Here is a 16481-nt window from a genome sequence, read left to right as displayed (position 1 = left end):
TTACCAGTTTTTTAAAAAACAGATTTTAGATTACAGAAAACTCCCTGGTGTGCTCAGTTATTTCTAGTTCTGATTCTGAAGTGTTGCTTTCAATTTAGTTGTGATTCTGTGACACAGAGAAAAATTACCTAATAAAACAGCTAGTAAGTGGCAGTAACCTGTTGCTTTCTTTGTGAATGATACAGCACCATGTATGTTGTCTGTGGCTCTGAACACCAGGTGTAGAGAAATCCCGTCATTAAGCAGCAGTTGGGGGGAAAGAAGTCTGAGAGACTGCAGCGCTGGAAGTCCATGTACACACACACAAACACACACACGCATATCTGTATGTACATGTATGTATATACACATGCATATCAATATATGTGTGTATATATACACACATACGTATACATACATATCAATATATATGTGTATATGTAATGTTTTTCATTTTCTTTGGAATAAAAAATTTCTTTACTCTTTCTCCTCTTCTCCCTTACCTCCAATTGAACCTAAAATTTTGCCCCCATCCGTTCATCATAATTTTTAATGTTTTTAGTAGAAACGTATTTCATTCAAGTGTGCAAAATAGTTAACTTCCCTTTTTTTTTGTAATTCAGATCAGTCTCTATTTTTGAGCTTCAGTTGGTAGTAACTGCTTATTTTTTTGGTAACACTTTTTGAGGTATAATTGACATGCAATAAACTATACACGTTTAAGGCAAACAGTTGGTAAGTTTACACGACTAAAGCGACTTAGCAGTAGCAGCAGCAGCGTACATGGTGAAAGCATCATCACAGTCAAGATAACGAGCATCACTGTCACTCCTGAAAGGTGCCCTTGCCCCTTGGAGCTCTCTTTCCCACCCCTGTGTTCCTCTTCTTAAAATCACTCACCTTCTCTCTGTGTTACAGGTTAGTTTTCATTTCTCCAGGTTTATATAAATGGAACCATGCATTTTGCGTTCTTTTTTGCCTCTTTTTCACTCAGCATAATTATTTTGAGAAAGCCATCTATGTTTTGTGTATTAGTAGTTGATTCCTTTTTATTGCTAAATAATAAGTATCCTGTTATGTGGATAAACTGCAGTTGCTTTATTTATTCAGGTGTGGGTTGTCCCACAGGACTTCCCCGGTGGCTCAGACGGTAAAGCATCTGTCTACGATGCGGGAGACCCGGGTTCAATCCCTGGGTTGGGAAGATCCCTTGGAGAAGGAAATGGCAATCCACTCCAGTCCTATTGCTTGGAAAATCCCATGGACAGAGGAGCCTGGTAGGCTAGAGTCCATGGGGTCGCAAAGAGTTGGATACGACTGAGCGACTTCACGTTCACGTGGATTGTCCCCAGGTTGGACTTATGATAAGTAAAGCTGCCGTGAGCACCTTGTGTGTCACTGTGTGGACATAGGCTTCCATTTCTCCCGGGTACATACCTAGGAGTACAGTGTCTGGCTTGTGTAGTAGGTGCACGCCCGTTTTGATGAAGTTGCCCAGCTATCACACACGGCACACCAGTGGCACTGTTCTGCACATGCTCCCCGCACCCCTCCCCTGCCCCAGCAGAGGCTTAGCGCTGGCTGTGCGTCTTTGTCAGTGCTCTCTGTGCTCGTTCTGCTTAATTGTAGATGTTCCGGGGGTGGGGAAGTGGTGGGTGACAGACCTCACTCAGTCTCAGTTCAGTCGCTCAGTCATGTCCGACTCTTTGCCACCCTGTGGACTGCAGCATGCCAGGCTTCCCTGTCCATCACCAACTCCCAGAGCTTGCTCAACTCATGTCCATTGAGTCGGTGATGCCATCTAACCATCATCCTCTGTTGTCCCCTTCTCCTCCTGGCTTCAGTCTTCCCCAGCATCAAGGTCTTTTCCAGGGAGTCAGTTCTTTGCATCAGGTGGCCAAAATATTGGAGTTTCAGCTTCAGCATCAGTCCTTCCAATGAATATTCAGGACTGATTTTCTTTAGGATTGATTGGTTTGATCTCCTTGAAGTCCAAGGGACTCTCAAGAGTCTTTTCCAACACCACAGTTCAAAAGCATCAATTCTTCAGCACTCAGCCTTCTTTATGGTTCACCTCTCACATCCATATGTGACTGCTGAAAAAACCATAGCTTTGACTATACAGACCTTTGTCGGCAAAGTAACGTCTCTGCTTTTTAATATGCTGACTAGGTTGGTCATAGCTTTTCTTCCAAGGAGCAAGCGTCTTTTAATTTCATGACTGTAGATCACTACATTTATGTTATTACTAATTTGTATTTAGTCATTACTAATTTGCATTTATGTTATGACTAATGATGTTGAGCGTCTCTTCCTATGTTTATTCACCCATCCTGATATCTTCTCTGATTAAATGTCTGTTCACACTTTTTGCCCATTAAAAGAAAATAAAGTTGTTTCAATTGAACGTTGATTCTTTGCGTATTTTGCATACAGATCCTTTGTCACATATCTACTTTGCAGATAATTTCTCCCAGTCTGTTGCTTGCCTTTTCATTTTCTTAATAGCATCTTTAAAGAACAGAAGTTATTAATTTTGGTGATGTTTAATTTATTATTCTTTTTCTTCTGTGAATCATGCTCTTGGTATAGAAATTTTTGCCTAACTGAAGGTCACATGGATTTTTAAAATGTTTTCTTCTATCTTTTTGCATTTCTCCATTTCACATTTAGGTCTGTGATAAGTTTGAGTTAGTATGTGTTGAGAGCTAGGACTCCAAGTTGTGTGTGTTCTATTTTGCATGAAGCCACCACCTAGCTGATCCATCTCCATTTGTCTGGAAGATTTTCCCTGCTCAGCAGGGCTGTGTTTGGACCTTTGCTGAAAATCTGATGACCTTCTATGAGAGCGTGTAGTTTCGGGCTCTATTATTCTGTTTTGTGGACCTATTTTTGTATCATGATGCCAGTACCATACTTTAGAAGAAATCTCTAAGTCAGGTAATATAAATCCTCCAACTTTCTTCTTCTTTCTCAAAGTTGTCTTGACTGTTTCTAAAGTCCTTTGCATTTCCATACGAGTTTGAGGATCAGCTTGTCACTTTCTAAAAAAAAAAATCTTGTTGGTATTTTTGTTAGGATTGTGTTGAATCGACAGTTCATCTTGGGGAGACTTGGCATTTTAGCAATACTGAGTCTTGCAGTCAGTGAAATAGTATATACACATCCATCTATTTAGATATCTCTGGGAGAGTAGAGGATCTGACCTCCTTTTTTCTGGCTGCATGTGCCGTGAGCACCATGAGAACAGAAGGAAGGGTGGGCTTGTTGACTCTCATGCGGGACGGGTCATGCTTCCCTCTAGGGGAGAGCTCTGGCAGGGCTACTCCTCCTGTAAAGGATGTGGCTTCCCTGAGCCCGCAGCCCATGGTGTGCGGCTGGCCCTGTGGAGCTGGGTCTCCCTGGCCTGTGCCGACCCCCTGGATGTGGCTGTTGCTGTGGAGGAGCACTGTTCTTGGTCTTGGACACTGGTGTCTGTGTCTCCTACCAGCGTCTGGTAGACTGCAGTATGCTGGCTCATAAACTTGCCAGTCAGGTGAAGCCCCACACCTTCCAGAGCTGGAAGGAGGTGGCCGGGGGCGGGGACCGTGTTTATAGTGCAGGATGACTCCTGCCCACAAGGGCTGGAAACCTGACCAAACAGCTTTTTTCCTCTTGAGAATGTGAACCAAGGAACCCATAGACTCAGAGGTCAGCCTTGGACTTGGAGGGGAAGGGGTGTCACTGTCGAGGCTGGTTGGTGTGGGCCACATGCAGGCAGAGGGTCCCAGCTGGAGGTGGGGTGGGAAAAGGGAGAGGATAATTAAATGAGTTCCTTGTACTCTTTGAGTGCCAGTTACTGCTTAAGTGCTTTATGTGTGTTCACAGATCTAGTTCTCTAAGTACTCATATTAAGTAAATATGATCATTTATGTTTTGTATATAGGAAAAGTGAAGCATGCAGGGGTGAAGTGACTTCCTCAAGGTCGTACCTGGGTGGGAGTCTGGGCAGCTGAGCTCCAGGTCCCGTCTCTCAGCCACTCTGCTGACCTCTGCCCTGCAGGAAGTGCCCCTAAGATGGACACTTAGTTCCGAGTGACCTGTCGCCTTCCCTTGTCTCCAGATCTGGCGTGGCTCGGCCTTAGAGGTGATGTCCTGAAACCACACACCGTCTCTGTTTAAGCTCGCTTGCAGCCAGTGATCTTCCAGCACCTTCTGCTAGTTGTTCTATAAAAAGAAGGTCTTTTCTACCTGTGGTGCTCCAGGAATGTTCCAGGGCCAAGTGAAAGTCCTTCTGAGTTTTGTTTTCATTTAGGCTGCTCTAGGTAGCAGCAGCAGCAGGTAGCCAACAACCCATCAGTGTCTGTCAGTTCCAGACACTCACCAGAGGTGGTGTTCTTTGACCAGGGTGGTTTGTTCCTGCTTGAACTGCGGGTCCCGTGCAGTGGGGGATGGGGCGAAGACGCCTTAAAGTCTCTCTTGTCTCCGCCGGCAGGCTTCCTTTTCATGATGACAGTGATGGTTCTTTTGACACAGTGAGTACAGCCCAAGCCTAATCAGACTTCTGAAAGGTCATCTTCTTGATGTCCTTAGAGTTATTTGTTACCGCAGGCAGATTAAAAACAAGGCCCAGGATGTTTGTCCTCTGAATTATGTTGAAAATTGCTTTAACTTAAAAGTTGAAATTTGTTACAGAATTTGGTGTGTATTTTAGGAAGATGAATATATATTTTATTACAGAATGAGAAAACAGAAATATCCTCTGAGAAGCAGTATGTCCTTCTCACTGTTGGTCGTGGTGGTGTGGCTGTTTTCATAACTCTAGACTGTCATAACTGCTCAGGACTAAGAATTTTAAAACTGTTTTTTTCTGCCCCTTTGCTTTTAGGTAGATCTGCTGTATGATATTGTACTAGAAAATAAGAATCTCTCCTAATTTGTAAAAGAAAAAGATTTAATTACTTCTTCCAGTAATTAGTTCCTACATTTATCAGTTTTCATGTTAGGAAATTTGATATGTTTTAAGGAACATGGATTTTGGGATTCTTTAAACCTGGGGAAATGACAGCTCTTTTACTTGGGAACTTACCTTTTAGGATCTCCCTTTTCCGATCTGCAAAATGGGAATTTCTACCTCAAGGGTCTCAGTGTGTATTAAAACACAGTAGGGCCCGGGCCAACACTTGGTATGGTAGGTGTTAAATAGGTGTTTCCCTTTTTACTTATAATCTAAATCTTTTATGCCGTGGTGAAAGCACACTTCCTTTCAGTTTGTTTGACCTAAAGGTAGCAAGTTGCTTTCAAGTTTCCCGACTTCTTTGATCCAGGGTGCAGGACAGTTGCTATTTATCATCCCTGACTAAATAATCTCATTTCCTTTAACCTTTGCTGGGTTGCACTTTCCTTCCCTTTATTCAACTATGTGGCTGGCTTTTTCCCAGGCTTTCTGCAGATTCTTCACATTCCTCTTAAGCCGCAGAGCTGGCTTGGACCCTAGCACTTAGTTGATGGGACAGAGCGAGTGGGGCTGATGGGCGTATGTTCTGTAACTGTTAATGTGCACTGGCGTGAAGGCCTCACCTTTAGCTTTCCGTGCTGCTTTTTCTGCTCTTGTTGACAGTGTTGAAAAGGCATGTAGGCCTCCTGTCCTGCATGTATTTGGTTTATCTAAGTGATAGTAAATATTGATAGTTCTGCCCAGTTTGTATCTTTAGTCCAGACTCTTTCCCCGACACCAGGCTCACTTATCCAACTGTTTGACATCTCCATTCACACTTAGCTAACTAAGTCCCCAACCTTTCCCCACCAACCTCTACCATGGCCTTCCCGGCTTTAGTTGACTCTTTGCAGTTTCTCCAGCCTGTAAAGACGTGGAGTGGTTTTTGTCTCCTTTTTCTCTGACACCCACATGCAGTCTGTTAGGAAATCTGGTGGCCCTGCCTTCACAGTACGTCCATAGGCTGACCACAGTCCACCACTCCCACGTGGTTGTGAGCCTCCACTGTCTTTTGTTTAGAGGCCTTCAGTCACCTCCTGCAGATCTCCCCACAGTCCATCCTCGCAGGCCATGGATTAGAAGGCAGGGGGGTGATGGAATAGGTCCTGGACAACTCTCCTCACTGAAAACAGTCAAAATGTCGAGTGAGATGTTAAAACAAAAACATTTTAAACTCCTGCTCTGAGCTAGAAAAATAGTAATTATACCCAGAGCACAAAAGCTGAGTGAAAGCTGATGGTGGAGAGGCTACTGGGGACCCGAGCTAACTCTGAGGGCATCTATCCAGATGACCTTTAGTTCCTGTGTCCTCCCGGAGCCTGGGGACAGGAAGCAGAGCCCATTCCCACCGTCAGTGAGGAGCCTGGCGGGGCTCCCAGAGGTACTCATGAGAAGGGATTCACAAACCCACGGTCAGGGGCATTTTATCCCACTCCACTCCATGCTTTATAACTGGAAAAGCACGAACACCCAGTAAGGATGTGAATGGTTTGAAAAGCACAGTCAGTCTGCCCCCTCCCCCACCCCAAATGCATAGAAGACTCCAGCTGTTGGCTTGTTTCAGACACATGTGGGAAATTTATGAAGGTGATCATTTTCTGGGTTTTGAAGCAGATCTCAATTTCATATGGTCAGAACTGTATGGGATATCTTCTTGGACCATAGTTCAGTGAAGCTTGTGGCATGCTTGGGCTAGAAGTGCTAGCCTTGACTCAGTGTCTGTGGGGCTGTTGCTTGGGTCTGCTCAGCATGGTCCTCCTGCCTTCTTCCCTGGAGTGGGCCTTTTACCTGGACCCCTGATTAGTGTAAGTTGGTAAAGAATCTGCCTGAAATGCAGGAGACCCTGGTTCAATTCCTGGGTTGGGAAGATCTGCTGGAGAAGGGATAGGCTACCCACTCCAGTATTCTTGGACTTCCCTTGTGGCTCAGCTGGTAAAGAATCTGCCTGCAATGTGGGAGACCCGGGTTCGATCCCTGGGTTGGGAAGGGAAATGCTACCCACTCCAGTATTCTGGCCTGGAGAATTCCATGGACTGTATAGTCCATGGGGTTGCAAAGAGTTGAACCTGACTGGGTGACTTTTACTTTCACTTTCTGGTTAGTGTGGGGCCTAGCAGTGCCTCAGTGATGATTGTAGTGATGGGCATGCAACCTGAACCAGACCAAAGTCATCTTCTAGGTGTGTTCTAGCTGGAGCTGCTGAAGAAGAGTATTTTTCCCAGTCTGGGCCCTGGAACTATTAGGTGTGACCCAGGGCTGCCCTGTGGCTACCTGCCTGGCCACTTGTCGGTCATGGCAGCCAGCTCAGAGTGCTGACACAGGGATACAGAAGGGAGTCCTCCAGTTTGAAGTTGGCTTCACTCTGCCCTTCCCAAGTCTTGGCTCTTTAGCTTGTTCTCAGATTTTGAGCTACTCCAACGTCTTCTGTGAGGAGCGTCTCTTGTTTTTCTGGAGTTAGTTTAAGCATCGTTTTCCCTCAGTGAGAGCAGCATACCTTCGTTCTGCATGTCTCCTCGCTGTGGTTTCATGTTCTCCTTTGCGGAGGCACCATCCACTTTCTGATATTCTTTGTAGTCCCCTGGTTGGTCCGCTTGTTGTTGACTGTTCGTCTGCCACACGGGAATGAGAGTTCCAAGAGGGCAGCAGTCCTGTTTGGCTCACTGGTAACCCCAGGCACCTGTAATCCACAGGACGTGCTCAAAGATACATCTCCAGCCAATGAAGGAAGCCCTTCAGCTAGTGTGCAGCAGTCCGTCATCTCACAAAGATGCAAAGCTCTGTCTGTAATTTGGTTATATCATAGAGAATACTTGACATTTGGGAATATATATTTGGGTTATATGCACAGAGAAAGTCTGAGAGGTTTGGGTGCTGGTGAAAATTAAGTTACATGTTTTCAACATTCCTATCAGCCCAATAGGTGGCCTTGCAAGAGTCATGATTCTAGTAAGCTACATCTTTATTACATGAACTGTGATGATAACACGTGATCAAGAAGCAAAATATTTAAGGTCTTTATTTACAAAGATTTTCTATAAAAGTGTTTTATTATGTTGGTTAAATATTTCTCCTGCTACTGCTAAGTCGCTTCAGTCGTGTCCGACTCTGTGCGACCCCATAGACGGCAGCCCATCAGGCTCCCCCGTCCCTGGCATGCTCCAGGCAAGAACACTGGAGTGGGTTGCCATTTCCTTCGCCAGTGCTTTCTCCTAATATTTCTCCTAATGCTTTGCATTAACACAGTGTTTAAACTGTTAGTGCAATGGATGTGGTATTTATCTTTAAAAAAAAAAAAAAGCATTAAAAATCTCTCAAACGTTATTGACTTGACACTTGGCCTTCAGAAGGTCCAGTAGGACAAATAAGTCAACCTTTCCACAGGAGATCAGGGAGTCTGTTCTCTTTGATTAATCAGACCTTACACAACGATTTTAATAGGAAACATAGTTTAAATGTTTGATTTTCAGTTGTTGATGGAATTGAGTGGTCAGATGACTACTTTATATCTTGAAGGATGTCAGAAAACATTTGGCTTACCTGGGTCAAATCCAGCAAGCTGAGAACAGTTGAAAATTACTGTAGTCTGTGATCAAAGTGTAAGTATAATGAATTCACGGTCACAATTTAGAAAGGGGAGATAGTTGATATAGAAAGATTAGCTTTGGGGACTTTCCTGGTGGCTCAGTGGTAAAGAATCCACCTGCCAATGCAGGAGACATGGATTCGATCCCTGATCTGGGGAGATCCCACATGCCACGAAGCAACTAATCCCACGCACTGCAGTTATTGAACCTGTGCTCTAAGAGTCCAGGAGCTGCAACTGTGGAAGCCTGCGTGCCCTAGAGCCCATGCGGTGCAATAAGAGAAGCCTCTGCAGTGAGAAGCCTGCACAGCGCAACTAGAGAATAGCCCTCTGCTTGCCGAATTAGAGAAGGCCTGTGCAGCAACAAAGACCAGCACAGCCAAAAATAAATAAATAAAATTTTATATATATATATATATATATGTATATATGTATATGTATATATGTATGAGTTTGGTGTGGGGTATGCTCAGTTTGAAGTAACAGTAAAAGTACAGTCTGAAGGAACCTATTCAAGAGATCGTTGGAGATGAGAAGCTTGGGGTTCACATAATGGGCCAGAGGCATAGGTGTGGGAGTCGTTCTTAGAGGAGTGATGATGAAGCAGAGGCCTGGGGTGTGGAGACTGTCATATAGCAGAGCTGGCTCTCAGGGCTGGGGGAAAGGCCTGAGTACCAGGAGCCACCATGACTGCAACTCAGAGACAGCATGGAAGGCACGGCTCCTCAACTGGTTATCCTGGGAAGGCGCCCTTAGAGCTCTGCTTCTGTTCCATGAGGGATACAGGATTCTTCAGAATCATGGCTTCCAGTTGGGTCAGATCACAGCCTTTGAAGATTGTCATCCCTGTTTTATAGGACATTCGACTGTGCTTCAGACAATACTGAGGCGGCTCAGTTCCTGAGCTGCAGCTGCTGGGTTAGGAGGCACCTGCCGGGTTAGGAGCCACCTCCTCTCTCTCGTGATGTATCTGGTCATGTCTGTGCATTCTGGACACTGTGCATGACTTACGCAGCACCCTAGGTCATGTCCCTTCTGTGGACCGTATGACATCAGGAAAGAGATCCTAAACTCCAGCAGGGGCTTTTGTGGGGAAGAAAAGAACTCCAAATGTTCAAGCTGGATTTAGAAAAGGCAGAGAAACCAGAGATCAAATTGCCAACATCCTTTGGATCATAGAAAAAGCAAGAGAATTCCAGAAAAACATCTACTTTTGCTTTATTGACTACGCCAGAGCCTTTGACTGTGTGGATCACAGCAAACTGGAACATTCTTCAAGAAACAGGAATACCAGACCACCTTACCTGCCTCCTGAGAAATATGTATGCAGGTCAAGAAGTAACAGTTAGAACTGGACATGGAACAACAGACTGTTCCAAATCGGGAAAGGGGTACGTCAGGTTGTATATTATCACCTTGCTTATTTAACTTATATGTAGAATATATCATGTGAAACGCAGGCTGGATAAAGCACAAGCTGAATCAAGACTGCCAGAAGAAATATCAATAACTTCATGGCAGAAAGCAAAGAACTAAAAAGCTTCTTGATGAAAGTGAAAGAGGAGAGTGAAAAAGTTGGCTTAAAACTCAGCATTCAGAAAACTAAGATCATGTCATCTGGTCCCATCACTTCATGGCAAATAGATGGGGAAACAATGGAAACAGTGACAGACTTTATTTTCTTGGGCTCCAACTGCCGATAGTGACTGCAGCCATGAAATTAAAAGACGCTTGCTCCTTGGAAGAATAGCTATGACCAACCTAGACAGCATATTAAAAAGCAGAGACATTACTTTGCCAACAAAGGTCCATCTAGTCAAAGCTATGGTTTTTCCAGTAGTCACATATGGATGTGAGAGTTGGACTATAGAGAAAGCTGAGCACCGAAGAATTGATGCTTTTGAACTGTGGTGTTGGAGAAGACTCTCGAGAGTCCCTTGGACTGCAAGGAGGTCAAACCAGTCAATCCTAAAGGAAATCAGTCCTTAATATTCATTGGAAGAATTGATGCTGAAGCTGAAACTCTTACTTTGGCCATCTGATGCAAAGAACTGACTCCTTGGAAGAGACCCTGATGCTGGGAAAGATTGAAGGCAGGAGGAGAAGGGGACAACAAAGGATGAGATGGTTGAATGGCATCACCGACTTGATGGACATGAGTTTGAGCAAGCTCTGGGAGTTGGTGATGGACAGAGAAACCTGGCGTGCTGCAGTCTGTGGGGTCGCAAAGAGCCAGACACGACTGAGTGACTGAACTGCTAACTAAAGAGAACACAGACACATATCCAACTCTCACATCCATACGTGACTACTGGAAAAACCACAGCTTTGACTAGATGGACCTTTGTTGACAAAGTAATGTCTCTGCTCTAAATTTAATATGCTGTCGTTTGGTCATAGCTATTCTTCCAAGGAGCAAACGTCTTTTAATTTCAGTGCACCCTACCTGTCACTGATAGTCAGCTTTGGGTCCCTATCTGTGGAAGCTGTGATGTAACTGGTTGGGAGTGGGCCTGGGTGTCGAGGTTTCACACCTTCCGGGGGACTGTACTGTGTAGGACAGGGTTGGGATTAGTGGTCTGAGGCAGGCATGGCAGTCCTGGCCTTGTGTCAGTGATTGGTTTTGGATTCAGGGCTTAGTCCACTCAGTGCATGGCCCTCAGTCACTGGTTTGGAAGTGGACGCATGAGCTAATGAGGCCGGGCTAGACCCATGGAGGGTGGAGAGGCTTTCCCCTTGTTGGATGTGAACAAGGAGGCATGGAGCCCTGAAGCATGAGCGAGTGCATTTGCCTTACAGTGAGGCAGTGGAGGGCAGGGTGGGGCGAAGAGCGGACCGAGGTCTTTGACAATGTACCTGAGCCAGTGAATCCAGCTCTAGTCTGGACTTGATAAGATGTCATAAGTGTGATTAGTAGCTTACGCCAGTTTGAGTAGTAGTATTGTATTTTTAGCTGAAGTGTTCTGACTCACCGTTTGTGTAGTGAATACAATAACATTTCCTAAATCAGTTCCAAGTTTCTGGACGTGCAGAATGAAGGCATATAAAGAAGGTGTGATAGTGGGAGGTGACATCTGCACTGGCTTGAAAGTGTATCCTGCCAGCATCAATGTGCCTGCTTTTCTCTCCTTTATAAAATGTGAAGATTTAGAAGAGCCCCCTGTGTGTGGTGGAGAAGTACAGGTTATAGATTAGGGGTGCAAATCCTACCTGTTAGCTGTTGACCCTGAGTGAGTTTGTTGACCAGCCTCTGTGTCCACTCTTGGTCTGTAAAATGGTGACACTGACACTTGCTTCGGAGTGACTACAAGACTTCAGTTAGTCCGTCCATGGACACAGGGCGCCCAGCACAGTGCCTGGGCCTGGGGGTGGACTGGGTCACATAGAATTGTTGAAATCTGTCCATTTTGGACATATAGAAATAGCAATTTCATATGGTTCTGCTGAACACATTTTTCATAATGGTCAGTCAGTTTAGTTCACTTGCTCAGTCATGTCTGACTCTTTGTGACCCCATGGACTGCAGCACGCTAGGCTTCCCTGTCCATCACCAACTCCTGGAGCCTGCTCAAACTCATTTAATAATGGTAGCTATTATTATTAAGAATAAGTGAAAACTGGGAACTGAACATGTCATCAGGATGGCTAAAAGCATTATTTTGGCTTCAAATAGTGTTCAGGGAAAGTTGTGTGTGTGTTTCATGGAGTTAGCTGTGTTCTCCTTCGCGTGATTTAAAACCTCGGCCAAAGAAGTAACTTACACGTTTAATTTTCAAGGCCATGCAGAGTGCTTAAATCTCAGGAAGACAGACTTTAATGATTTCATTCTTTAAAGGTTCAGCATCGCCAAGGCAGGGTTTTCATCTGTGAGACATGGTAGTGGGAGATTGCCTTCTGTGTACTATTTTGTCGAATATATGTGACTGGCTTATTTTTAATCTGGTAGCCCACACTCACGGTGCTTCCATGGTGAACAGAGTGGAGAGCACACGTGCGTGCAGCTTGTTCTCCGCACGCTCACTACGTGACAGCCCCTGGACTGAGGCCTGTGCTGACTGTGCTGTGTGTATTCTTCAAAGAGGGACATTTATACACAAAGGTGCTGAGGCTCGTGGAAGCCTGGGTTGCTCTGAGGCTGCACAGCTAGGGCTGTGGTGTTTTCGCGGAATTGATTCCATGCGAGTTTAGTGCTGGGGATGGCCACAGAGGCATAGAAAAGCTTCCCTGCTTCTGCACTTAGAAATTTAAGCTGCTGAGCTCTGGGCCCAGGGGGGCAGGGGCTCTTTCTGAGGTTGGTCTCCTCACATGATTTCATGTGGGACTCTGGAGGGGGCTTTTGAGTTAGGATTTGAACACCCTCTGACTTTCACTGGGGTTGGCCCCTGTCTTCAGATGGCCCTCATCTCAGCCGCTCTTCTCCCTCCAGGAGGAGGAAAGCTCTTTGAGGAGTTCTCTTCCTCTGCAGCGTGATCCTTACAGCCCACACCTCCTCTGAGCCAGGGAAGAAGCACCCCTTCCCTCTTCAGGTTGTGTGTGCACGCTCGTGCGCGTGTGCTCACTCAGTCATGTCCAACTTTTTGTGACCCCATGGACTGTAGCCTGCCAGGGTCCTCTGTCCATGAGATTCTCCAGGCAAGAATACTGGAGCACATTGCCATTTCCTCCTCCAGGGGATCTTCCCGATACAAGGATGGAACCCGAGTCTCCTGTGTCTCCTGCATTGGCAGGCAGATTCTTTACCTATGAGTCACCACGTTGCTTCACAGCAGAGTGTTGGTTTCCCTTTGGCCTAAGGAGATTTTCCTTAAAGTAAAAAAGGCAGTAACGTATGTCAAGACACTTTGTATGTGGTGAATTGCTCGTCAGATGTGAGTTATTTTTATCATGATTCCTTCTGGAAAGGGTCAGACCTGCAGTAGGTGGTCAGTTCTACATGTAGTCCCATGGCAGCTGGATTTCTGTTCCTCCCATCTCACGACTGGAGAGATCAACGTTTTCTTCATTCCTGAAGCTGGTCTGAGAGCCCAGGTGAAACATGGCATCCTCACAGAAGGTCACGGCTTCTCTATGGAAATGCAGACTCTGAAAGAAGCTGCTCTGATTCTCAGGGTACAGGGAGGGTTCCACAACCCTGAATGATGAGGTCCTCATGGGTCTGAGAAAGCACTGTGTTTTCATATGCTCTGACCTCTGTCAGTAGCTGACCGCCTACTACTAGGACTGTGATATAAACACTGTAGCATTTGAAAACTGCTAAACCCCAGAGGTCCAAACATTTTGAGTCTGATTCTTAGGTCAGAAAGAAAATAACAGGCTGTTTTAAAAGCATGGTGAGAACTTCATTAGAAGTGAGGAAGGGGCGGGAAGCCCTCTTGTGGCTCCTGCGCTTGGACCACCCGGTGCACAGGGCTCCTCAGTCCTAGAAGAGTGCAGAGCGGGACACCCAGATCCTGTATGTCTCTGGCTGGTCCTCCCAGACCCTTATTCTGTTCTTCAGTTGCTCAGTCATATCTGACTCTTTGTGACCCCATGGATTGCAGCACATCAGACTTCCCTGTCCTTCATCCTTTACCATCTCCTGGAGTTTGCTGAAACTCATATTCATTGAGTCAGTGATGCCATCCAGCCATCTCATCCTCTGTTGTCCTCTTCTCCTCCTGCCCTCAGTCTTTCCCAGAATTAGGGTCTTTTCTAATGAGTCAGCTCTTCTCATCAGGTGGCCAAAGTACTGGCGCTTCAGCTTCAGCATTAGTTCTTCCAATGAATATTCAGGGTTGATTTCCTTTAGGATTGACTGGTTTGATCTCCTTGTAGTCCAGGGGACTCTCAAGAGTCTTCACCAACACCACAGTTCAAAAGCATCAATTCTTCGGCGTTCAGCCTTCTTTATGGTCCAACTCTCACATGCATACATGACTGCTAGGAAGACCATAGCTTTGATGGCCTTTGCCGTCAAAGTAATGTCTCTGCTTTTTAATACGCTGTCTAGGTTTGTCATAGCTATTCTTCCAAGGAGCAAGCGTCTTTTAATTTCATGGCTGCAGTCACCATCTGCAGGGATTTTGGAGCCCAAGAAAATGAAATCTGACACTGTTTCCACATTTTCCTCATCTATTTGCCATGAAGTGATGGGACTCAAATGGACTGGAATGGGTGAATTTAACTCAGATGACCATTATATCTACTACTGCAGGCAGGAATCCCTCAGAAGAAATGCAGTAGCCATCATGGTCAACGAAAGAGTCCAAAATGCAGTACTTGGATGCAATCTCAAAAAAGACAGAATGATCTCTGTTCGTTTCCAAGGCAAACCATTCAATATCACATTAACACCCAAATAAGATGTCCTTTTCATTATAGGGGACTGGAATGCAAAAGTAGGAAGTCAAGAAACACCTGGAGTAATAGGAAAATTTGGCCTTGGAATACGGTATGAAGCAGGGCAAAGACTAATAGAGTTTTGCCAAGAAAATGCACTGGTCATAGCAAACACCGTCTTCCAACAACACAAGAAAAGACTATACATGGACATCCCCAGATGGTCAACACTGAAATCAGATTGATTATGTTCTTTGCAGCCAAAGATGGAGAAGCTCTATACAGTCAACAAAAACAAGACTGAGAGCTGACTGTGGCTCAGATCATGAACTCCTTATTACCAAATTCAGACTGAAATTGAAGAAAGTAGGGAAAACCACTAGACCATTCAGGTATGACCTAAATCCAATCCCTTATGGTTTTACACTGGAAGTGAGAAATAGATTTAAAGGACTAGATCTGATAGATAGAGTGCCTGACGAACTATGGAATGAGGTTCATGACATTGTACAGGAGACAGGGATCAAGACCATCCCCATGGAAAAGAAATGCAAAAAAGCAAAATGGCTGTCTGGGGAAGCCTTACAAATAGCTGTGAAAAGAAGAGAAGCAAAAAGCAAAGGAGAAAAGGAAAGATATAAGCATCTGAATGCAGAGTTCCAAAGAATAGCAAGAAGAGATAAGAAAGCCTTCCTCAGTGATAAATGCAAAGAAATAGAGGCAAACAACAGAATGGGAAAGACTAGAGATCTCTTCAAGAAAATTAGAGATACCAAGGGAACATTTCATGCAAAGATGGGCTCGATAGAGGACAGAAATGGTATGGACCTAACAGAAGCAGAAGATATTAAGAAGAGGTGGCAAGAATACACAGAAGAACTGTACAAAAAAAGATCTTCATGACCCAGATAATCATGATGATGTGATCACTGACCTAGAGCCAGACATCCTGGAATGTGAAGTCAAGTGGGCCTTAGGAAGCATCACTACGAACAAAGCTAGGGGAGGTGATGGAATTCCAGTTGAGCTATTTCAAATCCTAAAAGATGATGCTGTGAAAGTGCTACACTCAATATGCCTGCAAATTTGGAAAACTCAGCAGTGGCCACAGGACTGGAAAATGTCAGTTATCATTCCAATCCCAAAGAAAGGCAGTGCCAAAGAATGTTCAAACTACTGCACAATTGCACTCATCTCACATGCTAGTAAAGTAATGCTCAAAATTCTCCAAGCCAGGCTTCAGCAAAACGTGAACCATGAACTTCCTGATGTTCAAGCTGGTTTTAGAAAAGGCAGAGGAACCAGAGATCAAATTGCCAATATCCGCTGGATCTTTGAAAAAGCAAAAGAGTTCCAGAAAAACATCTATTTTTGACTATGCCAAAGCCTTTGACTGTGTGGATCACAGTAAACTGTGGAAAATTCTGAAAGAGATGGGAATACCAGACCACCTGACCTGCCTCTTGAGAAACCTATATGCAGGTCAGGAAGCAACAGTTAGAACTGGACATGGAACAACAGACTGGTTCCAAATACGAAAAGGAGTACGTCAAGGCTGTATATTGTCACCCTGCTTATTTAACTTATATGCAGAGTACATCATGAGAAATGCTGGACTGGAAGAAG

At 44.9% G+C, this 16481-nt stretch overlaps 1 protein-coding gene across 5 annotated transcripts in view; it reads left to right on the top strand.

Moving 5' to 3' along the window:
* Nucleotides 1–16481, top strand: part of HSF2BP (heat shock transcription factor 2 binding protein) — an 87415-nt gene that overhangs the window by 52106 nt on the left and 18828 nt on the right. The window contains exon 9 of one of the 5 annotated variants that reach the window (XM_024992272.2): nucleotides 186–534. The exons of the other annotated variants lie outside the window; for them this stretch is intronic. Within the exon in view, the coding sequence (XP_024848040.1) occupies nucleotides 186–532 (347 nt within the window). The 3' untranslated portion in view covers nucleotides 533–534. Of the gene's footprint in view, nucleotides 1–185; nucleotides 535–16481 lie in introns of those variants that run through there. 5 annotated transcript variants of the gene reach the window in all.

Source organism: Bos taurus, chromosome 1, assembly GCF_002263795.3.
Source record: "Bos taurus isolate L1 Dominette 01449 registration number 42190680 breed Hereford chromosome 1, ARS-UCD2.0, whole genome shotgun sequence".
NCBI lineage: Eukaryota > Metazoa > Chordata > Mammalia > Artiodactyla > Bovidae > Bos > Bos taurus.
The sequence above is the reverse complement of the archived record's forward strand: the minus strand, read 5'-3'. Positions and strand labels throughout refer to the sequence as shown.